Source organism: Macrobrachium nipponense, chromosome 21 (genome assembly GCF_015104395.2).
Source record: "Macrobrachium nipponense isolate FS-2020 chromosome 21, ASM1510439v2, whole genome shotgun sequence".
NCBI classification, from domain to species: Eukaryota; Metazoa; Arthropoda; class Malacostraca; order Decapoda; family Palaemonidae; genus Macrobrachium; species Macrobrachium nipponense.
In genome coordinates this window covers 30,222,137-30,249,845 of record NC_087212.1, presented here as the reverse complement: position 1 = coordinate 30,249,845, position 27,709 = coordinate 30,222,137, and the positions used below count along the sequence as shown (strand labels likewise).

General features: G+C 43.7%; 2 protein-coding genes across 3 annotated transcripts in view; one reads left to right on the top strand and one right to left on the bottom strand.

The window, feature by feature from the left end:
• Nucleotides 1–27,709, top strand: part of LOC135197891 (transcriptional protein SWT1-like) — a 151,649-nt gene that overhangs the window by 69,062 nt on the left and 54,878 nt on the right. The gene's annotated exons all lie outside the window — the stretch shown is intronic.
• On the bottom strand, nt 36–27,679 carry LOC135197893 (uncharacterized). Its single transcript, XM_064225109.1, has 5 exons — nt 27,458–27,679; nt 11,574–11,810; nt 11,207–11,318; nt 6,980–7,135; nt 36–270 (listed from the first exon to the last, which is right to left on the bottom strand). Exons 1-5 carry the CDS (start codon nt 27,563–27,565, stop codon nt 176–178), a joined length of 708 nt encoding a protein of 235 aa, XP_064081179.1. The 5' UTR covers nt 27,566–27,679; the 3' UTR covers nt 36–175.

The following is a 27,709-nucleotide window of genomic DNA, read 5'->3' as shown; positions in this document are numbered from 1 at the left end:
TTCAAGACTATCATTAAACAAGCTATCTTGCGAGTCATTAAATTGTTCATGGAGCTTTACACGTTTCCTTGTTACCTTGTGTTTCTGTGTTGTTGTCCTTTGCAATTTCTCTTCATCAGTATCAATATCTTCCTTATCAGGGTCATCAACATCTGTGTCTGAACTATAACCATCACTACCTTGACAATCTGACTTCATTGGTATGCTTGACTGACTTACAGGTTCTGCACTGGTCAGTATTTGTTTTCCTTACAGCTGTGTCATGCTTTTCTGGAAAACATAAAATATCAATAAGTATGAAATCATTAATTCTTTTGTAGGTAATGTATACAAGGAGTATGAACATAAAAACAAGCTGCATTATTGGGTTCAGTCTTTCAGCTTGTATATACCAGTCTTAATAAAAAGATTATTATTATTACGTAGTTCAAACAATCATCCAGACAAATACTTCACTCTCACAGGGATGGCCTAAATGAAAGTTAAACTGAACATGATATTTTTGTAATAAAATAAGGTTTTGCATATACTTACACAGTAATTACAGAGCTATAGTTTCCCTGTAATGGCAACCTAAATTAAAATTTTGCAGGTAGCGCTTCGATTTCTCAGTGTATGTATATAGTGCCAACCCCTAACGGCAATATTAAGACGACTTAGCTAATCACCTCATTCTGTTTTACACATTATGTCTATCAGAGGGGAGAAGTAGGGGCTCTGGTCATGTAATTACTGGGTAAGTATATACAAAACCTTACTTTATTATAAAAATATCATTTTTGTATAAGTGACTTACCCAGTACATAATTACAAAGCTGACTCCAAATTGAAAGGAGGTGGGATCATGGACATATTCTACTCCAAAACATTAAGTCATGAAGTGAAATGAAATAGAAATGCCGCTAGCATCGAAAACATTGCTTGTTGTTAATTATCAGTTAAGAGTGTTACTGCAGATGGATACTGCCTGTGGTTGGTGCTCAACTTAACTCAAAGTGGAAGAGCAATACCATGGGTTGCCTCCTACTCAGGGGGAACTTTGCAGCTGGGGAAGTGTTCTGATTGCTAGCAAAGCATGAAAGGTACCTGTCGTTGCCTTGGGCATAGTACCAAATAAAAACCAGAAAACAATGACACCTACACTGAAATAAAACCATGTCCCATCCACTGGCAGTGGTGGGTGCTGCAGGTACATTGTACCCCCTGGCTCTCCAAACTTGGCATCTTACTGAAAAGGTGAAGAGATAGAAAAACATCATGTGCTTCCTTCTGTGATGCCATGCCAGTCCACATACAGTTTTGGGGTACTGAACTGGTATCGTAGATATATGATCAAGATTTGGCTGGCGCCATACAGTTTGAATGAATTTTGTGGGAAAAATGTTCCTAGTTCCATATATATCACCATTGGCAACTCTTCAGATCATCCTATAAGAGTGTGAGCTGAGAAATTTCCATCCAAGGATACATTGTAAATATTTTAAATAAATATGCTAAGAATTTGTTCCTAGTTTTATTTCTTATCTTTTATGATACTATTAAAGCTGTACATAATTTCAATTTGACAAAATAAAAAAAAAGATTAGAAAGAATGCTTATAACTGTAAAATTAGCGGATTTTTTACGACTGTCATGGGGAAAAGAGGCCTGCAAGGGGTGGGAAATATTAATTTACAAGTTCCCGTGGAAGGACAGAAATATTTTAAAAATTATATTGTTATGATACAATAAAGTTTTGTACATACTTACCTGGCAGATATATACTTAGCTTTAGACTCCGTCGTTCCCGACAGATATTCAAATTTCGCAGCACACGCTACAGGTAGGTCAGGTGATCTACCGCCCTGCCGCTGGGTGGCAGGACTAGGAACCATTCCCGTTTTCTAATCAGATTTTCTCTTCCACCTGTCTCCTGAGGGGAGGCTGGGTGGGCCATTTAATTGTATATATCTGCCAGGTAAGTATGTACAAAACTTTATTGTATCATAACAATATCATTTTTGTACATGAACTTTCCTGTCAGATATATACTTAGCTGATTGGCACCCCTGGTGGTGGGCAAGAGACAGCTAACTACTGAAATAGACAGGAAAACAACATAAGTTGTAGGTAAACATAAAAAACCTTGGTTCCTACCTGGTAAGGCGGAAGACTTCATGGCTACTGCCTAGGAGTCTACTTCGCCTCAAGAGCCTCAGCGAGGTAGTGACCTTATGCTAAGAGTTCTTGTGGATCTGTCAATGGGGTCTTATCCGCTTACTCGACAGAATCCTGAGGATCTTTGTCAATGGGTGCTAATCCACTTATATGACAAAACACCTTGCCTAAAGGCATAATCAAGGAGCACAACACCGATCCCGACCACCTGATCCTAACACCCGGGTTAGCAAAAAGATTGAAAGAAGTTACCCCGAACATTCTTTCAAACAACCCTAAAAAACCCCACACCAAATTCTAAAAATTAATTAAGGATCGGCATCAGCTCCCTGTCCCAGCACCGAATCCGCAGATACGTATGGACCCAGCGAGAAGCATTTCTCGTAAGTCACTCTTACATCCTTCAGGTAGTGGGATGCAAAGACAGAGTTGCATCTCCAGTACGTGGCAGCTAGAATGTCCTTCATAGACAAAATCCTACAAAAAGATAAAGAAGTTGCAATGGCTCGCACCTCATGCGCTATTACTCTAAGCTGCTTGAAGGAGTCGTCATCGCACGCCCCATGTGTTTCTCACAAAGAAGGCCAGGGCGTTTAAAGACATGGGTCTTCTTGGGTCCCTCACCGCACACCAGAGACTCTCTAGGCTACCCTTAATCTGTTTCTTCCTTTGAAGATAGAACTTAAGGGGCCTGACTGGGCAAAGAGACCTCTCAATCTCCATCCCTACCAAGGGGGAGAGTCCCTCAACCTCAAAGCTTCTAGGCCAGGGTTTGAGGGGTTTTTGTTCTTTGCTAGGAATCATGGCTAAAAAGAACATATTGCCGAGTCTCCTTAAAATCCGAGACACGAGTGCAAGGCATGAAGTTCACTTGTCCTCTTAGCAGTTGCGAGGGCCAAGAGAAAAACACCTTCCCTCGTCAGGTCTCTAAAAGAAGCCTGATGGGGAGGCTCGAACTTGTTGGATGTGAGGAATTTGAGAACCAAGTCCAGATTCCAACTAGGTGAAAGTGAGGACTTCTCTTGGAGGTCTCTAAGGACCGGATGAGATCATGAAGATCCTTGTCCTCCGCTATCTTTAGACCTCTGTCTCTAAAGACAGCGGAGAGCATGCTTCTATATCCTTTATTGTGGATACCGGTAGGGGAGATTCTTCTCTCAGAAAGAGAAGAACATCAGCAATGTCGGTCACAGAGGTAATGGAAGAGGACAGCTTCTTCGACCTGCACCATCGTCGAAAGACTTCCCACTTTGACTGGTACACCCGTAATGTTGAGCCTTTTGCGAAAATCCTATCGCTCTGACGAGTCTTTCGAAGTTGAAAAGGCAGTCAGGCAGAGAGCGGGGAGGATTTGAGAAAGCTCTCAAAGTGGGGTAGTCTGAGCCGATCTCTCCTTAGTGGAAGGGATCTGGGGAAGTCCATTATCCATTCCAGAACCTCTGAGAACCATTCTTAAGCGGGCCAAAAGGGAGCGATAAGGGTTAGAGTCTTCCCTGTAGAGGACAGGAACTTTTTCATCAATTCCCCCACCAGTTAGAGTGGGGGAAAGACCTACGCCTCGATGCCTGACCAGTCCAGTAGGAGAGCGCGAATGTTATTGCTCTCGGGTAATCAAATGCGGAGCAAAAGTTGTCCAATCTCCTGTTCTGATATGCGGCGCACAGGTCTACATGTGGCCTGCCTCACAGGGCCCATAGGCTTAGGCACACATCGAGATTGAGAGTCCACTCCAAAGGAAGGACTTGGTTCCTCTTGCTCAACAGGTCCGCCCTCACATTCCTCTCTCTCCCTGAATAAATCTGGTAAGGAGCGCGATCCCTCTCCTCCGTCCAAAAGAAGGGTTCTTGTTACCTCCTAAAGGGAGAAGGAATGTGTCCTCCTTGTTTCTGAAGGATGTCAAAGCCGTGGTGTTGTCTGAATTGACTTGGACCACCGTGTCTCTGACTTCATACTGAAACCACTCAAGAGCCAGAAAGATTGCATACAGTTGAAACACGTTGAAGTATCAGTTAACCTGGTCCCCCTTCCAGATGCCTGACACTTCATACGTCCCTAGTGCTGCTTCCCCTCGCTACTCTGACGTGTCAGAGAACAACACTAGGCCTACACCGTGTCGCGCTACTGACTCGGGCGCTCTGACAGCTGCCGACTGACTGCGTACAGTATCGAGGAAAATTGCTCAAGAAGAGACGAAGATTCTCATATCCGAGCAAGTCACTTGACCATCATATTTGAAGGGTTAAGCCGAAAGACTATAATCTGATTGTCACCGATGTCGGACGGAGAAGGTGACGATTCTGTTAAGGCATGAGCCCCACAGGAGAAAGTCAAATGCCTTCATGAGACCGAGGTTCCTGAAGGCAAAACCTTCTCATAGTAGTTGAATCTCAGTTAAGGAGAAACAACACTATATGCCATAGAAGACGAAGGAGGACAGAGAAGCAACTTACTTCACAGTCGAATCGAGAGAAAGATTCTCAAGATTCTGAACCTGTGCTTACCAAGGACTGAAAAAGCTAACCTCTAAATCGATGCTGTCCGATGATAAGTCGTTAGCTATGAAAGCTGATCGTTTTTCAGCAAAGAAAAACTCCGGGAAGTACTGCCTGCAGAACTGCTTTTCATGGGCTGAATATAGAAAGCAGAACTGTCAGTCCGGGGAACAGGCGATGTCTTCCGATACATCTGTTAATTCGGGGTGAACAAAGAACTTGCACACCTAGGAATACGAGAAATTTTCTGCAGACAAACTCCGATGTCTGAAGAAAACATTCCTCATAACTTAGTGCGAAGCAGCGGTGGACTATTACAGACTTCCGTTACAGGGCGGTAAACAGAAAAAGAAAGAGTCCAATAAATATCTCTGTGGAAAAATACTAGCAATGTCGAAGGTGATGAAACAGAGCGACATAGCAGAAGATGGTCATTCATGCATGCAAGAATTCCCGTTAATCAGGGACCTAAGTCCGTGATTATTGGGCAGAGATACGGTTCGGCAGTACATCATTGCAGGAGAGAGAGACGTAACAGACTGCGTATCGCTGAGGGTCACAGCTGGAACTGAGCTGCTATGGCAAAGACAATAGTCTCATACGTTAGCTCTCGCCGCCTCTTCATCCTGAGTTGCCAACTATTCCATTCTACGAAGGAATGGGTTCTGCTAGAACCATCGAGCAGAAAAATACGCTCGGGCAATTATATTTAAGAGAAACGGATTTTGGTAAATACAAAAGCTGAGTTGGTGTTGTCGTGACAACACCATCAGTATCAAAAATCGAAACTGGAAACTCCTGAGAGGTTTGCAGTTCAATTAGGATACTCGTCGTCTCAGTCGGCATCGATAGACACTGAAATAAAATTTCAAATTGACCTTATAATGATATCTAGGATTATGAATACAGACAACAAATGTGACAAAAATTCAGGAATGCTATGATTTTACCTACAGCACTTAAAATGCAAAACTTTTAGAAAGGATGCAAACCACAAGGACAGCTATCTGGTGATTACTGTATACATATTTAAGCAAGGACTCATTGAAGTAATATAAGTCTGCAAGTCATCTAATACTTGTTTGCTTCTCCATGAAGAGACTTAGAATATCACTTTCCTGCAAACATTACTGTCATTAACAACTAACTTGACTGCATGGTGGTAAATTTTGTCAGGGATCTCTACATGGATAGGTGGATCAATCAGACACCCAAAGTGTAATGCACATGACTGAGTCACTTGCACATCTGCCATTACAAAACTGTATCCTATGTTAGTCCTGAACCTAATCTGACTTACCCATAATGTTGCCTTGGGGGAAATTGCAAAATTATACAACCATTAAGAAAACGATCAAGCAAAACATACTAGTACTAATATAGTACAGTTCTTATTTAGAAACAACAGGTGCGTATATGAAACCACCACAAAACTGTTAATAAAGCTAGTTCAATAGATACTATCTAGAAAACTTACAATGACATAGACCAATATCATCATACTAAAGCATTAGCAAAGACTTCTGCTCAGTACTTAACATCATCATCATCACCACTGCCCCCAACACAGCACAGCACAAGAGCCTCTAAGCTAATCATATCACATTCATGCTCACTTTGTGGATAGATTAAAACAAAAAATATCTACCCTGTTTCATACTAAATACTTACTGTTTTCTTAATCTGTTCATGAATATTACTAAGATAAGTTAGCTTGGATGGTATACCCCTTAAGATTTCTCTCTAAATCATGATCATTGGCTCAAGATAAACACAAATGGGCGATAGAGAAATGCTGCCACCTTTCTTTTTGTTCAGCTAGGGTTTTGACTTTACAGAAAATAGTACTTGTCACACAACTTGAATGGCAAAAAAAAAAAAAAAAAAAAAAAAAAAAAATCCAAATAGTACTAATTCTCACATCTTCACACCCTGCACAATGTGGACCTGTTACAGAGATTCTTTGGGGGCTAAAGACATTACACAAAGGAGCTATCATGTGGGACTGACATGGTTCTAGCAGTAGAGGGAGGTGCTATGGAGGTTCCTGGATTCTTTGTTTTGGCATAGTATAAGGAACCAAGAACTAGCATTTCTTGTAGGAGAGGATGTGACAAAAATTTTTTACCCACAATGAGCAAGAACGAGATTTTAAAAATTCTGTACTGATAATGCACTAAGAACTGACACAACATTCATTAATTAATACAACTGCTTTTGTCAATGAAATGGCATATCTGTGTTTATCAACAGTACACTGATAGGATGAAAGAGAAGTGGTGCTTATAGTGATATTACAACCTATAAACATATTTTTCAATGATACATGCCTGATGTTGAAGGCTGGCAAGGCTGGCTACTCATTAGATGTTTAATCCGAAGTTTCTTTGTATTAATAATAGAAGCACACTTCCCGTATATCTCCTTCTCAAAAATCTCCTTTTCTTGCACACTTTTTGCTGCTAAATCCTTTGCGCTTTGGAGTTCTGAAAATTACAGGAATATAAATAACTTCTTGAAAATTATTTATGGGCACAAAATACTTGGAGGGACATGATGAAAAAAATTTATTAATTTTTCTATCATTATTAGAAATTTGTTGTATAACTACATTTAAAATACACCAACATTTTTATACAACAAACGCTTTTGTTGAGGATGTCCCAAGGGTATTTGAAGATATCTTTCAATACAGCTTAAGGAGTTCGGCTGGAAAAGAAAAGGGACACGAGGACTTCTGATCCCAAGAGAGATCCTGGGAATATGATTGGTCCTACATTTTACCATTTTCCAAATGCCATTGTTGATTATGTAGCTGCCCCCAAAAGCCTTGGTTGCAGTAAAACTTCATGGATCCCAAAGGAACACTGAGGGGAAAATGCAAATTGGATAATGGAGTCCTGAGCTTTAGTTCCTGGTTTTTCAAACACCATCTCAACCTTAACCAATAAAAGAATAAAGACAGAACCTAGAACTGATCTGTTCCTAAAATGAAACTCGTCTTGATCATAAATTGCCTTGAAATGAACCAACACCACCATCATACCTTTTTGAGACCATGTTAAGCCACAGGTTTCCAGATTGGTAAGGGGAATTTTGGGACTTTTCCTCCTCCTCCTCCTCCTAAGATAAAGTGGACCCTGCAGATTCACGTTCTCAGGATTCGCGGACTCACACATTTACGGATTTCTCTTGGGAACATTTTACCCCTTATTTGCGGAAAATTCGCCTATTCACGGTATTTTTCTATGTGAAATATCCAGAAATTCCTGTTTTTTTTTTTTAATTTCATCATAATGCACTTTTTGTGATAAAACTTAAAAAAGCAAGTATAAAAATATTTAGTGGGTTTTTCTTGAGTTTTAACCAACAAAATAGGTTGCTTTCAGCATTTTTATACGGGCTCCAACTATTTGCATGGGGGTCTAGTACACATTCCCCGCAAATAGGGGGGAACCACTGTACTTCAGAAAAGGGAATGTCTGTCATCATTTTAAGCAAAAATTTCAACCATGATGTTAACCTGGAATGAAGCCATGGCAACCAGCTCCACGACTACTGCTTTGGAGGAGGCAAAAGAAATTCCTTCCATGTGAATTTGTTCCTGTATAGACTGACAGGTCCTCCTATATGGAGTAAGTTTCAGCATCCTCTGGGACATAATATTTCCATTCCCATGACAAAGGTGGGGGAAGGAGTTTGGCATAAAGAATGGAGGATGAAGAATTCCTTTGATCTGGAGACCTGAGAATCTATCTCCTCCATAATGCCTTGTGTAGGCTGGGACAAGGGCAACTAAAAGGACACTGCAGACTCTAGGGCAAAAACCAAGGTGCACTAAATGGAGTACACTGAGGATGACAATTAGTTCTTACTGATGCCCCATGACCATTTTGCTCATAAATGAACCCAATTATCTATAAAAAAAAAGCCTCTCTAACTCAGCATGCAAGGGTTCTATGGGAAAGGAGCTGCTAAATCCAGCAAAATCCATGGTAGGACAAGTTGGAATTTCTACTCAAGTATGGAAGATATGCCTAACTTGTCCCCTTTCAGATGATCAGGAAAAATGTCTACAAGTCCAAGACACTGATTCACGGTTTGAAGGCACAAAAAGTGATCTAACATGATCAACTTCACTGATTTCATGACTAGAAATGGAAGTTGAACCAGCCAAGCATGCCCTGCTACCTGATAAAGGACAACAGGAATATATACTATTTGTCCCTAGAGCACCACCAAATGGTGCACAGGGTGACCTGCACCATCAAACAGACTCAGGCTGAGAATCAAGATAGTTCTGCACAACTAAAATGACAAATATTTAATAAATTTGTATTTTTCATACTTAACAAACCTGAGGTCTTAACAATATCATAATCTTCTTGCGCCAGCTGGAAACCAGTTAAAAACAATTAAAGATTGTAAAGCAAGGAATCTGTGGCATCTGGCAACTTGTGTATACAAGGTGGAAGCTGGTCACTGACCAGGCATAGAACCCTGTGACGCTTTGACTGCCTAGGAGAGACTTTTGCGCTCTCCTTCCAAAGCTGGTTACTTTGTTTGCCCATGATTTCTTTGTTTTTAATGTGCTTTTGTGTGTGCCTTGTTGATTATCATGGAGTCCTCCAATTCCTCTAGGCCTCGTCAACACATGTGCCCAGGCATTCAGGGATTTCTGTGCTCCATGTTTTTGGCCGCTGTCATTACAGACCCCTATACTACATGCAGTAAGTGTCAATCTAATTTTTGTACCGTTACTAATCCTTGCGTGGAATGTTGTTCCCGGCCTGTGTCGCAGTGGAGGGCATTCTACAAGAAGAGGGAGCATCGTAGAGTATCTACTTGTCCTTCTTGGGAGGGTTTTTCGCCTCCTCATTTGGACAGTTCAGCATCCCCTTCTTCCAGAACATTCCCTCTGTGTTGGTTGTACCACAGTCTCCTTCCTTTTCTTCCATTGATTTGTCGTTGGAAGTATTGGCAATTGCACAGGCCGAGATTATGTTTAATGTAGCCCTCTCTCCCACGGGATACAATGTCCTTCCTGTGAGGGAGGAGGCTATGCCTTCTGCTTTCTTTATTTCAGATTCTCAATCAAACAAGATGGCAGCTGTTTGGGCTTCTCTAGGCCTATGGGGTGCCTCCTTGACTAATAATACTTCCATTGGGCGAGCAACCAAGACACAACTGACATAGCTCAAGGATGGAAAGCATTCCTTGCTTCTGAAGGAAGCAAAAAAAAAAAAATGACAATTACTAGTCACAGGCAAAGTAGATGTAACACATGCTCAATCATGCCCAGGACATTTAGACTGGTAATTCTTTCTAAGAGAAAAATGATGTAGCACCATCATTCTTACAACAATCCAGCTGGAACAATCAACAAATAAGCTGTAGTTATCAACCATTAAACCAGAAAATACTAAAGAAGCTTCAACAACAGCATGATATGAAGTTTTTCCAGGACATCTGCACAACTAGGCAGCAGAAAAAAAAGAAAAAAAAGAGTGGATGCTGTCAGTAGATGTAGGTGTGCAAGGCAGCAGCAGGAGAAAAAGTGGATGCTGCCAACAGAAGTACGCAGGGAGTTATGGGTAAAATGGGTCATGAATGAAGTGTGGGATTATTGATCATTTGGAATATAGTGGCAATGAAGATATTGAAGTTATGATGCATATTAAGAGTATATGTAATGAACAATGTCAGGATAAAAGATGGAAGTCACCAAATGTGTAAAGTAGGGAGTCAGTAGGGAGTGTGCAAAAGATGGTGAAAAGTCTTACAGCGCCTATGGATTGAACCAACTACCTTTTCTGTGAATAAAATATGGAGGTTGAGAGTAAATGAAATAAAAATTTGAAAACGTAAAGATGAACTTTGTGTAGAACATTAGTGTAAAAACTGAAGATATATGTATAAGAAGTAAAAATATTAAGAGAATGTGAAATGATGGAGGAGTCATTTGAGATCGTTTATTTTGGTTAAAATAATGGAAAATGATAGGTTAGTAAAAATCATGTGTAATCTCAGTGTTAGGAAAGAGATAACACAGAAAAGTTATTGAAAAAATAAAGGGTATTAACATCCAGGAAGAATGAGTGTGTGCGCAAGATAAGGCCTGAATAGTGTAGAGTGTGTTGAAGCTTGACAGACGGCTCTTGAGCCTTCTGCACAAGAGCGTGAAACAGCTAATGTGGAATTTTCTTGCACAGGGAGTTCATATACAATTCAGCAGTTAGCGTTAATAACACACAATGCTTAAGGAAAGGCTTATAAAATTATTCATTATTGTACCTATTCTTGCTTATACATGAATATTAAAAAAATATCAAATTATGCATAATAAATACCAAGTACTATAAATATAAAATATTATAGTACTGTAATGTCTTTCTCATTTATTAAGGAATTCTGTGAAATAAATAAAAACAAAACCTTGAAGAGTAGACAAAGTATTCATAATTCTGTACTAAGTTATCATAAAAACAAGATCAGTATACATATTACCGTAGTAGTACAGATGTCATATGAATTTTAACTACTACAGTTAAAATTACCTTTAGACTTTTTGCCCAAATCATCAGTGAGTTTTTGTATTCTACTTGACTTTGCATCCGAGTCCTTTACTGCTCCGTTCAAGAATTCTTCTACAGCATCTTGAAAATTCATCTGGAACAAGAATTGTACCCAAATAACAGGTATAATTTTTCAGTACTGTTGATATAAAATTACTTTCTTAGTTTTTCCTACCAATTAGTATCATGGAAAGAAACTACAAGCTGTAAGTGACACAAATAGATGAGTTACACACTCAAACTTGTCTGAATGATTCCCAAAACAGAATGTGATAAAAATATACCAATATCTATAATGTACTTTTAAAATATTTCTTTAAATGAAACAGAATAAATGCATTTACTTTACCTTCTCTAATGTAAATTTTCCTCTTTTACCATAAACATTTTTGTCAGGGAAAAACTGTTTCCATATAAGACAGTCTTCCTGAAATTCAAAAACATCTTCATTCTTGTCTGTTTCGTCACTGTCACTATATGTTACAGAGCAGGACTCAACAGCTTTGTGCAATAAAGCCATATATTCATCAGGGCTTTTCTGGAGGTTCTTACACCACTTTTTTACTGAATCACTACCTGTTCCAAGCTGAAATTACATAAAACCAGTGATAACAAAATTATGAGGTAGGTAAATGAGATAGCAGAAACATATCACTATCCAGAAAATAAATACTAATATTGTTTGGAATTACAACAAAACATACGTATATTATCCATAATTTCATCAGGTTTTCTTGAATAAGATATTACTGTACTAAAGTGTAACAAGTACATTAATAAACACTATTCACTTTACTAGTCTACACAACTGAATTATGGAACTAGGAAAAGGGTACAAGCAGTCAGAGCTTCAAAACTTTTGTGACAGGAAAACTATTTTATCTTTTAATATCCAGAAATGACAAATTTTCTAAGACAATTTGTATTTTTTATAGCTACAAACCTGAGGTCTTAACAATAGGATAATTTCTAGCGCCTAGCTGGATCCAGTTAAAAAGCAGATGAAAGCAAGGAATCTTGTGATATATGGCAATGCATGCGTAGATCGGGTGAAGAGTGGTCAACGCTGATCATCTACGCCAGTCTTTCCCAACTCAGGATGACTTAACAAAAAGAGGCGCGGCTAGAGGTGGGCAGTATAACGTTAAGACCTCAAATTTGTAGCTATGAAAAATACAAATTGTCTTAGAAAATTTGTCATTTGTTCATACACGAACAAACCCTCGGTCTTAACAATAGGATAGACTCGTACTTGGAGAGAGGCATAAGACATCCTAGACTGGCTGGGGGCCTACCCGCCAGTTCAGCTCTCAAAAGAAATAGTTCTTGGAGAGGTACTGAAGCCCGTTAAGAAGCTAGATAGTACACTAATATCTAATATATGGGATAACCATTATGTAGGGAAACAAAGAGAAAATTTGACTGTCCAATAACAAACCAAGGCACTAGGGTTTGTAGTACTTCCGACTCCTTGCCAAGGAGTGGAGCCTATGCTACTAAATAGTGGGTAAGATTATTGATTAACTGCAACGACCACACTACCTAGTATGACTACCTCACTCACCTGTATCAGACCAGTCCAGCAAATGATGTGTCAATGCCTTAAACCGCCCGAAGGAAGAAGGAAAGGTACAAGAGAAAGAAGGAGGCCAGCCAACTCACTTATTCTCTCATCCACACAATCATCTTAGGTAAGATACAAAGGTGCCCCGTTAAGGGCAACTATGAGTTACACAACCCGTTGGGCAGCCACCAGAGGACCCAGGGAAAACGTGTCCATAGATCTGTAGGCAACATCCTTAAGATAGAAGGAGGTGAACGTGGACTGGCGTAACCAAGTACCAGCACTCAGGGCTCTAAGTACAACCAAGTTCTTTTTGAAAGCCAGAGAGGGACCAATACCCCTAATGTCATGCGCTCTAGCCTGCACAGACGTGGTGATGGAATCATCAAGAGTCAAGTATGCCTGTCTGATGGCTTCCCGTATCCAAAAAGAGATAGTATTCTTAGACACCTCTTTCTTGTACGGCCTGTACTGACAAAAAGTCTGCGGCAGCCTGGTCTAAGGTGCCGAGTCCTTTTAAGATAGCAAACGCAGGCCCTGAACAGGGCACAACAAAAGCTCTTGAGCATCACCACCCACAAGGTCAGTCAGTGAGGGAATGGAAAACGAAGCGAACCTGTCATCATGCACCGAGGTATTTTGGGTCTTGGCAATGAATTCCGGTACAAATTCGAAGGACACTGACTTCCAACCCCTGGTGTGCTTCACCTCATAACTCAGACCGTGGAGCTCTCCTACCCTTTTGGAAGATGCCAAAGCCAAAAGGAAAACTGTCTTGAGCGTCAGGTTCCTGTCAGATGAGTGACGCAAGGTCTCATATGGACACTTAGTCAAGCTCTTAAGCACCAAGGAAACATCCCACGTTGGAGGCTTGAGGTCTCTAGGAGAAGTCGACTGCTCGAACCCCTTAACTAGGAGGGAAAGTTCCCAGGAAGAGGAAATGTTGATACCCTTCAGGCATAACACCAAACTCAGAGCAAGTGTGGGGCCGGGCACGGCCGGCAGACCAACAATCAAAAGGGGCGAAATGACAAGCAAAACTGCTAGTAAGTGTGCTTTGCCAAAGGAAGGTTAAAAAGTCTGCTATCTGCTGAATAGAGGTTGCGAGTGGAGAAAAACCCCGTTTACAACACCCATTTGCCTTGGTAAACTGCGGAGGTTGACTTCCTAAGACTGCTGGACATGTGCCCAGCTGATTTCTGAGAAAAGCCTCTCTCTCGGAGGAGATAGTTGATAGCCTCCAACCGTGAAGAGACAGGGATTCTACTGACTGGTGGAACCTTTCTGCATGGGGCTGACACAGGAGATGTCACCAAGGGGGAATCTCCCTCGGAATCTCCGACAACAACAACAGCAGATCTGGAAACCATTCTGCCTGAGGCCACAGAGGGGCTACCAAAGACATTCTGAGACCCTGTGAACCAAACAGCCTGTTCAAAACCTGACGGATCAAACAAAACGGAGGGAAGGCATACACTTCCAGGTTGTCCCAGGGATGTTGGAATGCATCTTTTGCCAATGCCAAGGGATCTGGGACCACTGAACAGAACACCTCCAGCTTCCTGTTGTAGCGTGTCGCAAAAAGGTCCAGCATGGGTCTCCCCAAAATCTGGAAAAGCTTGTCTGCCACCACTTGCTGAAGGGACCACTCTGTGCCTAAGATCTGATCCTGGTGACTGAGTTTGTCTGCGACCACGTTCCATTTCCCTGGGATATACCTGGCTGAGAGCTCTACTGAATTGCTGATTGCCCACTAGTGAAGCTCGACGGTCAAGGCATGAAGATGCTGAGAAACCAGGCCTCCCTGTTTGTTCACGTAGGCTACCACCGTGGTGTTGTCCGACATGAGAACGACAGTGACCCTCTACCATCCCCTGAAACTCCTTCAGACCCAGGAAAGCTGCCTTCAACTCCAAGATGTTGATATGCTGCTGCTTGTCCTCCAAACCCCAAATGCCTGAAGCGATGAGGCTGCCTAAGTGCGCGCCCCAACCTGCGAGGGAGGTGTCCGAGAACAGAAGGAAGTCCGGAGGGAGAGAACGCAGAGGGATGCCCTTCAATAGATTCTGGTCGTCCAATCACCAACGAAGGTCTTCTCTCACTTCCAAAGACAGTGGGACCATAAACAGGGGAGAGTCCCTGCCGGAGACCCGAATTCCCCCAGTCTCCATTGCAGAGACCGAAGAAGAAGATGGCCATGAGGGACCAGCTTCTCCACGGAAGATAGCACTCCCAGAAGAACCTGCCACTGATGAGCCCACTGATGCGACTTTGATAGGAAGTTGCGCGCCACAGCCCGCAACTTCTCCAATCTCTGATCCGACGGGACAGCACTTGCCACTGTCGTATCGATGACCATGCCCAGGTAGAGAATCCTTTGAGTGGGTACGAGGTTCGACTTTTCCTGGTTGACTAATATGCCCAGGTCCAGACAGAACCGAAGAAGACGATCCCTGTCTTGCAGCAGCTTCTCCCTGAAAACTGCCAAGACCAACCAATCGTCGAGGTACCTCAGCAAACGGATCCCATTAGCATGGGCCCAATTTGACACGAGAGAGAAGACCCTTGTGAACACTTGAGGGGCTGTGGTCAACCCGAAGCACAAGACTTTGAACTCGAAGATCTTGTCCGCCAGAGAGAAGCGAAGGAACTTCCTGGACGTGGGATGAACAAGGATTTGGATGTATGCGTCCTTCAAGTCTATCGACAGCATGAAGTCGCCTTCCCTCACGGCTGCCAACACCGAGCGCGGGGTCTCCATCTTGAACCGTGTCTTCCTGATGAAGCGATTCAAGGTGGATAAGTCGATCACAGGCCTCCATCCTCCCGATCCCTTGGGCACAAAGAAGATGTGACTGTAAAACCCCGGGGACGGATGCACTACTTCTGCTATCGCATCCTTGTCCAGCATTTTCTGCACTTCCTCCCGAAGAGCCAAGAACTTCAGAGAATCTGGGGGATACGTCTTCCTGAGCTGCGGCTTGTCCGACAGAGGAGGAGAGAAGTCTAATGGCAACAGGTATCCCACCCGAAGGACATCTACAACCCACTTCTCCACCCTGTAACTCTGCCACTTGGCCCAATGGCCAGCCAGGCAACCCCCCAACTCGTGGCGCAGGAGAGGAAGAGGCGCCCAACCTACCGATGGCCCCCTTGACCTTTGCCCCTGGGGCCTCTTCTTAGTTTATAGGAACGAGAGCGAAAGGGGCGTTGATCCTGAGACTTGGGCTGTGTCGATCGGGAAGGCCCTGCCAATCTCCTCGACTGCTGCTGGACTGGGGCAGGGGGAGGAGGAGGGGCCGGACGTCTCCAAGGGCGGGACTCTGATTTAGACACGGCTTGGTGCACCAGTCGGTCCTTGGTGTCAGCCTGACGTCGGTCTATCGCATTTTCGAGCTCTGTCCGTGGAAACAAGAATTGCGACTCCAACAGATCACCATTCCTCAAGGCCAGCAAAGACTTGGTGTCGAGTGACCTCTCCATCCTAGACAAAGCCGTGTCCCTCCTAACCAGAAGGAGATTAGCCCATAAATTGGCACTGAGGTGAGCCAAATAAGAAAACGCCTTGCCCCTGGACTGCAAAAGACTGGCAAGCGAGGAGGCACTCACCAACCCTTCAGGGGACCTGTCAGAAGCTATCTTGGCAATCACCACACACCAGAGGTCCAGCCAAGAAAAACTGTCTGCAACATGGAGGCCGCCGTAGATTCCAAAGCTAAGGCATCTTGTGGAGACAAGGACGGAGCCATTGACCTCACCTGTTCCAAAGTCAAACCCGGCTTCAGGCGAATGACGTTTGGGTTAAGGTGGCGTGACAACAAAAACGCAGAGCTCGTAGCATAGTACTTCCTATGTCTTGAGAGAGGTGGGGGTAGTAGTTTGGTAGAGCCTCTAGAGCAAAATGAACCGTCCCGGTCAGAAACAGAGGCGTTAACCTTCTGCAAGACCGACTGAACGTGCCCCGACAACGGCGGCTGAAGAGATGATTTGGGGTCCTTAGTAGCTCCCACCAAGGCTTCCAAGCAAGAAGGAGTGCAAGACGACCAAGCCTGAGTCCTACTTTCCAAATTATTGAACCATGAATGAGATCAACAACTTCCAAAAAGGAAGACCGAAACTCCTGCATGTCTCCCTCCTCCTGCTCTGGCACCGGCGACTGACGACGAGAAGGATGTGTATGCTCTTCTAACGTGCTTCTTCACCAAAATTCACAGAAGGGTTAGTAGCCAAAAAGTCTGAAACCCCTACTAACCTATCTACGCTGGGTCCAAGCGTCAGCCTCCAAGACGGACCCACTATAACACTAGGCACATCACTTACCTCAACAGGTGACTCCAGACGTCCATGAAACCAGACAGGGCGTGGCAACCGTACGTACGTGAGATGGGGGGAAACTCGAGCACTCGAGATTGACGGAGAATCCCTTATAGTGGAAGTCTTGGAAGTACCAGTTAGAGAGGCAGGCAAACCCTCTGGCTGCACCACCTCTGTGCTCACTACCTTCGACCTCTTGACAGGTGCCTTCAGATCTTTACGGCAACGAATAGGCCTTGGAGAAGAAGGAGCACTACCATCATGTGCACGGACAGGGGAGGTTGCAACATGCTCGCGATGTGCAGGGACGGAAGGGGGGGTGGGGTTGCACGTACGAGATTCAGCGGCGAAGCAACCCCTGCAGAACACACATCACTAACACTGCCCCAAACCACAGTATTCTCGGGAACATGTCCATGCTGTTCCTCCCTCAGCAGCAAAGGGAAGGGCAAAGTCCTTAGCCTTCCAACGCTTGAATAACGCCTATGAGGTGTGAGAAGAGGGAGAGGAAGACAGCACTAGCTTCTTATGCGCACTCTTCTTGGAAGGCGGGGATGAAGCAACGCATTTCCTACCAGTCCTCCCAACCGATAAGGCAGCCAACTTCACATCCAAAACAGAGTCCAGCCTCTGAAGCACTGCCTGGCATATGACCTCAGACTGATGTGCCAGAGAAGGCTCCGAAGACAAGGAAGGGAGATGTTTTGAACTGGGCAGCAGAGATGACGTCGCGGCTAAGTGAGGCGGATCGGAGGAGGCGACTGAGAGTGACGTCACAAGCGGTGGTGACGTCACGGCTTCCCCTCTGAGCGAGGGGGAAAGAGACGCCACTGGCGGAGGAATACACGAAGATGGGCTCCGTGATGACAACAACGGGGCTGACACTGCAGCGTCACTCTGAGACAGGCGAGGGCAGACTCCGGTGGAGCAATACAAGATGGCCGACTGCTACCCCCTGCAGAGATGAGGCGGGAGAGAGGGGATGGCCTGGCTGGACCGGGAAGGGGGGGTGCGAGCCTCCACAAAATGGGCTAGCAACCCCTCCAAGGATGGGGTACCCCCTAGCCCAAGCCTCTTCCAAATTGCCGCCATTTTGGACGCCTCCGACTCTGGAAGAGAAGAGAATGATGAAAAAACCTCACCCTTCTCGGGAACTGAAAAAGCTCCCAAGGAAGAGAGGGCTATATTACAAAATACCCTGGCGACCTCCTGATACTTCCATCGATGAATCAAGGGAAGAAAAGGAAGGAGATGCAGGGACAACGCTACTATGGGGGTTGACTACTGCGGAAGATGAAACATCGGGAATAGGAGCAAAGCCCTCCCAAGTAGGAAGAGTGGAGACTCTCTGATGTTCCTCTTACCATAAAACTTCCTCCACTGCTCCATAGGCCATGCCCGGCATTCCGTACAGGGATTCGTAATTGTACAAAATTTCGAATGACACCTACTGCATGTGATGTTGAGGGTCTGTCGCTGACGAAGCCAAAAACCGAGAACACGGGAACCCAGGAACTCCGGGGCACAAACGCTGATGTCGAGAAGGAGCAGAAGCCATAATACCAGGTAAAAACACACACACACTAAAGGAAACGAAATGGGTAAGAACCGGGAAAAGGCCAAGAGAGGGAAAAACCCAACTCTCGTCCAGGCGGTTAAGAAAAGACTGGCGTAGATGATCGGCGTTTGACCACTCTTCACCCAATCTACGCATGCGTTGCCAGATATCACAAGATTCCTTGCTTTCATTTGCTTTTTAACCGGATCCAGCTAGGCGCTAGAAATGATCCTATTGTTAAGACCGAGGGTTTGTTCGCGAATGAACAAATAATAATTCTGAGCACACATCATGTACAAAATTGTCAAATTTTCACAAGGAGGTTTGTTTGACTGGGTTTGTTACCAGGATTGTGCAACAGTTATATGAAAAAAAGAGAAAAGTATTTTACCCAAGATAGGCCTTGTGACTCACAACATGTGATTGGAGTGGTAGATAGGAATGTCATTTTAGAGGGGAAGGGGCATTTTACAGGATGGATTGCTCAGCCTTGGTGGAAGTTTGCAGTCTTTAAACAAATGATATTGTTATGATACAATAAAACGTTTGTTCATACTTACCTGGCAGATATATATATAGCTGTATTTTCTGAAGTCCGACAGAAATTCAAAAACTTCCGGCACACACGTGGTCGGCCAGGTGGTTAGTACCCATTCCCGCCGCTGGGAGGCGGGTATCAGGAACCAGTCCCATTTTCTATTCTAATTTTTATTTCCACTGTCCCCTGAGGGGAGGTGGGTGGGTACTTAATTATATATATCTGCCAGGTAAGTATGAACAAACTTTATTGTATCATAACAATATCATTTTGTTCATGAAACTTACCTGTCAGATATATATATAGCTGAATCCCACCGTTGGAGGTGGGAAGGGACAGAATAGAAGGATTTTGGGAAACAAATGCATGCAGATGATACAATCTTGTGGGTTCCACCTGTTAGCATTGCTGGCTTCGTGGTTATTGCCACGTAAGTCTGCTTGTTGGCTACTAGAGTTGCCAAGCGAGGTAGAGACCTATATAGCTGGTTGCACTCCAGATGATCTGTCAACAGGGGCGAGACCACGACGTGACTAGACCATATTGACCATACCATGAGGGCTAAGAAATAGTAAAAAAAAAAAGAAAAAAAAAAATATATATATATTATCACCACCTGACCAACCTAGCCAAAGTTAAGGTGTGTTAACTAAGGCTTAAGAGTTAAGAAGTCACCGTTGCGGCGACCTCAACTACTAAATTAAGAGCTCTTCCTAACCATTTTCTACAGGATAGGATGAGTGGTACTACTTGCCCCCAAGATTGTGTCTGCAGACACGTATGGCCCTAGCGAGCAGCAGATCTCATATGCCATCTTCAACATCTCGCAGGGAGTGTGAATGAACACAGAGTTGCTTCGCTAAAACATGGTACTCAGGATGTTGCTGAGTGCCATGCTCTGTTGAAATGCTTCCGAGGCCGCGCCCTCACCTCGTGAGCATTCAAATCAAAAGATTTCAAATCTTTGTGCCAACACAATGAAGGAGCTTTTTTGAAAGAACTCCTTAACAATAAAGCCAGGGTGTTCTTCGATATGGGCAAGTCTGGTCTTTTCGGAACACTGCAGATTGTCCGTACGACTTCGACTTTCTTGAGTTTTATGTAGATAAAACTTGAGAGACCTGACAGGGCACAGGACTCTCTCTGGCTCCTGCCCAATAACTTGTGCCATCCTTGATTCCAAGCTCCTGGCCCAAGACAAGACGGGTTTCCATTCTTAGGCCACAACGGAAGGCTTAGAGAACGCACCGCCTTGTGGTTCTCTAATGCCAAAACTTCTGACGATGGCTGAAAACCTCACTAACCCTCTTTGTCGTATCTAGGGTGGTTAGAAAGGGCCTTCCTGATCACGTGCAAGAAGTTAACAGGTAGGAGATGTTCGAATGCTTGACATCAAGAACTTCAGACTATGTCTAAGTTCCATATTGAAAGCTTCGATCTGGACATGCACAGTCAGTCAGTCTGTACTAAAGTCAGGTGACCGACCAGTTGACCAGTCAGACGCATCAAGGACAGCAAGGCTGTACCCTGAAGACCATAAGGCACTATTCTTCGCTGAAGGATGAGTGTCTGGACTGCCTGGGCGATTCAAGCTAAGCAAACCTTTGTTAGGGGTATCGAACGCAACCCAACGTCGTTAGCGAATCAACCTACCTGAGCCCAACTACCTGACTCGAGGCTTTTCTGGTGCCCAGGATAAAAGGCGAAAGGAGCGAGGAGCCAAAAAGGCGATTCAGTCCCGAAGGACGAATGCCTGACAGTCCAACCTGGTCTCATGTTAAACGATCATCGGGGGTGTGTAAACGCAACCGACTTCGTCAACAAGAAACTCAGGGCTACTATGTGTCTCCTGATCTCGCACGAGTGTCTGACTCCGAGAAAACAGGTGAGACAAAAAGTAGATGGTGAGCGAGTTTCGAGATTCCACAGAACTCAAAGATCGTGAAGGGCTTTGTTGTTTGACAGAAGCAAATCTCTGAGCCCAAAGGCCGTCAACAACATTTTGCGTATTCTTTAATAGTTTTTGTGACTGCCAGCTATCCCTATTCTTCAAACGGAAAGGGAAGACGGCAATCTTATGCTGTCAACATCTCGTAGTCTGAACGTAGATCAGACTCAGAGTGGAGAGGTTATAGGTACCTTTCGTGATAAAGTAGACCGACTCTCTCGGAAAAAAGGTCCTTGGAAGGACGTGACTCTGTGAATCTAGGATCTTGAAGGCCAACATGGGGCGATTAGCGTCATTGTCGCTCCCTGTGATGGTATAAATCATCTTATTACTTTTCCTAAGCGTTTGAAAAAGGGGAAAAAAAGAGACTAAACATCCATCCCTGTTCAATATCATAGCGAAGAGATGTATGAAAGGACGTTCCTAAAGTCTCCATAACTCTCAACATACTTCTAAAGAAAGATTCCACTCGGAAGTCAGTAGTTGCTGCCGTCGATCGAGACGATTCGTACGGACTTTTGCAATCCTGTAACGAACCTCTAGAGGATCGTTACATTCTACGTCTGTTGTTATAATAGGCTCTTTCTCGTAAACCCGAACAGGGACCGAGAGAAGATACTTCCTAAGATATGAGAGAGCTGTGGAAGATCAGAGTTGATATGGACCACTGGTTCCAAAAACTCGTTTCCAGGACTGGAGGGACGACAGAATTGCTTCCACTTCTTTCAGATTATGATCCAGGACATCTGAAACCTCTCCAGATGTCCGGGACCTTCTTTCTATCACCTCAAGTGATACTTAACGCACCGAGAGATGTTCAGAATCATTCCTAGATCTTTAATAAAATTTCAGTTTCCCGGTAGGAAAAACTGTATATTTTTTGTCGTGAATTGCAGTCTATTCAGGGAAACAAACTTCTTTAGAAGGAAATGGTCCCCAGCAAGCTCATCCATTCCCTCACACAGTATGTTTACTTCCCTAAAAAGGCTGCGCTTTGCCTAAGCAGGAGAGCTATAATAGTGAAATGTTGCGGTAGACTCGTAGTCCTATTACCGTGCGGTAACGAGCACCGAAAGGAGTAAGAGATATCTCTGAGAACATAGTAAGGCAAAACGAATGCAATGTTTATTCATTCATGTAAAGGCTAAAGTCCGTGATTGTAGGGCAGAGATACAGTTAGTCAGTCAATCCCGCAGGAGAGAGAGAGACGTAACTGCCAGCACAGAGATACGGTTAGTCAGTCAATCCCGCAGGAGAGGAGAGACGTAACCTACAGCGCATGACAGCGAACGAGCTGGTACTGCCTCGTTTGGACTGGCGGAGAGGACAGTGACAGCAGCAGCTTACGATCGTCGTCTCTTAACTTTATGCCTGGGTTGCCAGCTACCCTATTCTACGAAGAAATATGTCCGTAATTTTTAGCATAAAGAGGACTCTCAAGCTGGGATATTTAAGCGAAACAGAAAACGCTAAATTTAAATATAGATGCGTTTGTGTCGTCATAACACTACCATACAACGGTAAAAGATAAATCGGAAACTCCTGGAAGGCTGCAGGGAGTACGATTAAATGTCCTTAAATTAATAGGACAATAGACCTCTCGGTTGCCATCCGAAGAGGTAACTACACAGCAAGCGTATATCGACCTTGAGCCAACCAGTAGTAAAATAACGCAAGGCAAAATATGATATTATATTGCAATAAAGTTTTTTCATACTTACCTGGCAGACATATATACTATAGCTGAATTCGGAAATACAGCTACATACATATCTGACAGGCAAGTTCATAAACAAAACTCAAGAGAATTGAAGCGGACAGCTCAAGCTTCTATGTTATTGGACTAAGCGTTCAGTGACGTAGTCTACAAGTCTATTTCTTGTACGAGTCTGCGAATGATGAATGAGAGCTCTTCCGAATCTTGTCAATAAGAGCTTATCCGCTTACGCAATATAAAGTTAATGAGAAGTTTGTCAATGAGAACTAACCATTTACGGGACAAAGAGATAATTTGTCAATGAGGGGTATACCCACTTACTTGAAAAAACGACAGTATATTGTCAATGGGGGAAATTCACTGAATTGACAAAACGTAATCCAGGAAGTCGAGCATTTTATTTTCGATTCCTCTCAACGAGGAGGGGCAAGAATCCTGATAAGAGACGGCTTACGTTACAGTAGAACGACGATGTTCAATTCGGCAGCGTAAGTCCCCGACTAGGAACTAACAAAAATCTAGCCATCTGAAAAGCCCTGTTTTCAGATGGGCTAAAAAAGCTTGCAAAATTATCCTGGGAAGAGGAAGAAACTCTCCAACCAGCTTCCTCTCCCGTATCAAAATTTATTAGCAGTATGGCAAAGGAAGTCCTGTCTTGCGCTTTCCTCCTTTTGATGAGTGCCTTTGCAAGAATCCTACTGTTAACGTAGCCGAGAGTCCTGACGTGCAGGACGTCGAGCTTTTACATAACCCATAGCTGCCTTACCGCAAAGTCTTGACTGCGGTAGAGCAAAAGAGATCTTTCCTTGAGCTTTCCATAACTCCATCCAATCCTAGACTTTACGAAAAGCAATATTACTGACCAAAGACCTCTATAATTCACGAAAACCCGTGGTCTTGCTGGGTTTCGAAAACGAAGTTGCCTTTTCACTTTAAGCTTCCTCCGAAGCACTGCTTACTTCACATTCTTCGCAGGCGATGTAGAAGGGATCACCGAAGTTAGGTAAAAAATCTTTAGGCCCAAATCAGCTTGAAGACTTCAACAGAAACGTTCAGCCAGGCGACACACCTGGCGTGCGCTCTCGGCGTCCACTGACTAGCAGCGAGCACGCTCGGCGTCCATTGGCGAGCAGCGAGCACTCTCGGCCGCGCCGCTCGGCGTCCACTGGCGAGCAGCGAGCACTCTCGGGCGGCGCCGCTCGCGCTCGGTATCCACTGGCGTGCGCTCGGCCTCGGCGTCTACTGGTGCGCGCTTGGCGTGCACCCGCGCGCGCGCGCCTGGCGTCCATCCGAACGTCCCGTCCAAGCCGAGCGTCCAAAAAAAAAAGCGGCAGAAAAGCGTCACGCTCCTGACAGGCGTCAATGCAAGCGAAACTGCCTTCAGGAAGAGCATTAGACATCTCGGAGAGAAAACCGACTGCACGAAGCAGTCTCAGGTGAAGGGTTGATCGTGTGAGAATACGCAGGGCGAGGGAACGCCTTCTTATTCTCACAGCAACAAAGCTAGGACTCGTCGCTCAAAAGCGTCCTGCTAATATGACTTGCTTTCCCTTTTCTCGGTGGAAAGACGTACACGAGTTCAGGCGACGTTCGCATTCTTACTTCTCACTGCAACGCATGACGAGAGAGAGAGAGAGGACGTGAAACGTCCTCTTCTATAAAGCTTCTATTTAGAGGGCGCGAGTCCTTCCGAAAGCTCCAAACCCTGCGCAGGGAGGACGCTTCGGAGGACGAGAAGCAATCCTTTCAGGATTCGTGCACGCACTTTGGCAGCCTGGAGTAACTTCAGGTCTGCCGAAGGCACGTCAGATCGGTGGAGTTTCCTCGTAACCCTCCTTCGGCTTTCGACATGCTCTCTCCCTGTTCCTGGGAGTCAAGCAGAGGTCCCGGCCTAGAGGCGAAATAAGGCCGATCTGACGCACCCTCCACTACACAAGGGCACTGTCACTGCACTTAGCCACTTCACTTTTTGCTCTCCAAAGCCAGCACTTTCGATTCTAAGTTACGAATCGATAGAGTATCAGAGAAAGGTCAATACCCTCTACAGAAACTGTTTAGGGCCCGAAGGCAACATACAGGGTTAGGAGTAACAAACTACAGAAGTAGCACTTTTCATTTTCCACAATGATAGGAGAGCGAGCACCTTAGATTCCAAGATACAGATGGAATCTATAAAACGTAAAGGGCATTACCTCACGAGACATATATAGCCCGTAGGCCATACTACAGGGTTAGGCAAAATAGTCTACAGGTAGGTTAGCCTACCCTGACTTTGGTTTACTGATTAATTGCGTACATATGAATCATACGTCTTCCTTATGGAATTAGACAAAGTCTCACACTCCTTACATGACAAATCTCAACAAAGAAGCAAGACACATAGCCCTCGTGCATATCGAGTGCGGAACTACCGAAGCTTTCGGTAGCCACACCCTATCTTAGCAGACAACACCCTCTGAAAACTAGCCTAACTAGATTCAGATAAACAAAAATGAATCATATTCAAAACAATTTAAGATAGCGTATGCCTAGCCACAAATCCAAGTCAATAAATCAAAAGACAATTAGGATATTTAGCGGCCATGAAGTTTCCAAAATCCTAAGACGGAGGTACTGAAAACAGGTGTTTCCAGCACCGGCGACAGAAAAATTATGAATAGAAAATGGACTGGTTTCCTGATACCCGCCTCCCAGCGGCGGGGGAATGGGGTACTAACCACCTGGCCGACCACTGTGTGCCGGAAGTTTTTGAATTTCTGTCGGACTTCAGAAAATACAGCTATATATATATCTGACAGGTAAGTTTCATGAACAAAATACAGCTATATATATATCTGACAGGTAAGTTTCATGAACAAATTGCTAAATAAGGAAAGCATGTTTGGCAATGTTGCTTATCCTTTGCCACACCCTCTTTTGACAAAGTACTATGCTTGACAGACTACAGGCAATGAAAAAACATATTTGGGAATTACCAACTAATCCTACATAAAAGATAAAGTAATTTGATTTTCATTTCCATTGTAAAGGGTTTATTGAAAAAAACATCGAACTGGAATTGGTACGGCAGCCGTATCCTGATTCCGATAGGTATTGTACGGCTGTGAATTGCGCATGCGCGAACCCTTGTCTACCGCCTCTGGCATATCAGTGACAGCAAGGAAATGACAATCTAGCAACGTAAACCGTGTGATAATACATCAGTTTTCGCAGGGAAAAACGGATGTTTTCAGGTTTCAACAAGCTGAAAAAGGCAATATAGACGTCTACAAAGAGTCAAACTTCCAGAAATTGTTTATCTGTAGGTCACGAACGATTGAATCGGCCCTAAAAAGAGCTACGAAGAGGAGATTCAAAGAAGATTTGAAGCTTAGCTAGTAAAATTGCAGCAGTCAGTAGTGGGTCCAATATGGGAAACATGCTGTTAATATAGACCTGATTTGAATGATTACTTACGATTGATTAGGCCGTTTACCAGAGGATCGACCTTGGTAGTTTTTCTTACTACCATGAATACAGTAGAGCACGATTTGTGTGTACTTCAAGTCTTCTTTGAATCTCCTCTTCGGAGCTCTTTTCATGACTTATTCGATCGTTCGTAACCAACGGTTATACAATTTCTGAAAGTTTGACTCTTCGTAGACGTCTATTGCTTTTTTCAGCTCATTGAAACCTGAAAAACATCGCTTTTCGGCAAAGACTTATGTATTATTACACTGTTCAGAGGAGATTAAAGATTTTAAGCACGCAGATAGATTAGTTTAGTTTATTTTTCATCTATATATAGTCAAAATCTAGGTATGTTTAAGTATTATTGTGATTTTTTTATATTTTCATTTACTGTCAAAATGTTTTGGTGCTTTGGTGATGACAGTATGGTGCTTCACTTGGACATTTTGAATTGAACATTTTCAGCGAAACAATTCAGTTCGACTATTATTACTACTGTTGCTGATCTTCTAGTGCCATACCTATAGCTCTTAGCAACAGTGTACGTTAACTGCTGCATGATAAGCAAACTGCCGTACCTTCAGTAAGTCAATAGCGCAATACGGCACCATGACAGAAATCTGACAGACCACTATGTTATTTGTGCGGCATGAAGTCTGAAATTGACGCATGCGCAGTTCACTGCCGTACCAATATCTATTGCAATCAGGGATACAGCTGCCGTACCAATATCCTGTGCCAAAAAACATACCTAGGGATAGGCTAGGTAGCCTACCTTCCAGAGGGAGCAAGTTGCACAAAGTTGGACCCATGTCCTAAGTCAGGTTAGGTTAGTTACTATCAGTAGTGTTCATTCACTTCCGATCATTCCCTCTCCCCAATAACTAAGGCTTTACGATGTGGAGGATGATGGGACTCATTGCCCTTTGATACTTGGGGCTGCTAGTAGGTAAGGTTAACAAGAATGTTAAAGGAAGGTGACCAAAAAGGTCTCATAAATGAACACTTTTCATCAGTTTTAGAAGACATCGATTAGGATAATTAGAAATAAATAAATAAAGTGGTTAATATATTAATTAAGCAGTGTAGGACATGTCTACACCAATTCTATAGGTTACCCTTAGTCGAGTTAGCTAATCCTTACCTTGACAGAAAATCCAGTATTGTCCCTCAATAACATTAGTAGGATTTCGTCTGGAACACTCGTATTTGTGTACATATATGAACCATCGCTTATTTTACGCAGGCCCATTATGCTTTATGCGTTTTAAATATTATTGTTTACCCGGTCTGCAAGTTCAATCCGGTAGAGCCTTATCTCAGCAAACTGTTCGAAACAAACCCTGCGCGGTTGACATGGCAACCTACGCGGTGGAAACTTTATTTGTAAACAAAC

What these genes read in the sequence shown, in the direction of transcription:
- LOC135197893 (XM_064225109.1), bottom strand. Translation starts at nt 27,565, where the DNA reads ATGGGCCTGCGTAAAATAAGCGATGGTTCATATATGTACACAAATACG. An exon ending in ATACTGGATTTTCTGTCAAG is followed by an intron (nt 11,811 to 27,457) that starts GTAAGGATTAGC and finishes ATGTAATTTCAG; the next exon opens with CTTGGAACAGGTAGTGATTC. An exon ending in GAAAATTTACATTAGAGAAG is followed by an intron (nt 11,319 to 11,573) that starts GTAAAGTAAATG and finishes TTCTTGTTCCAG; the next exon opens with ATGAATTTTCAAGATGCTGT.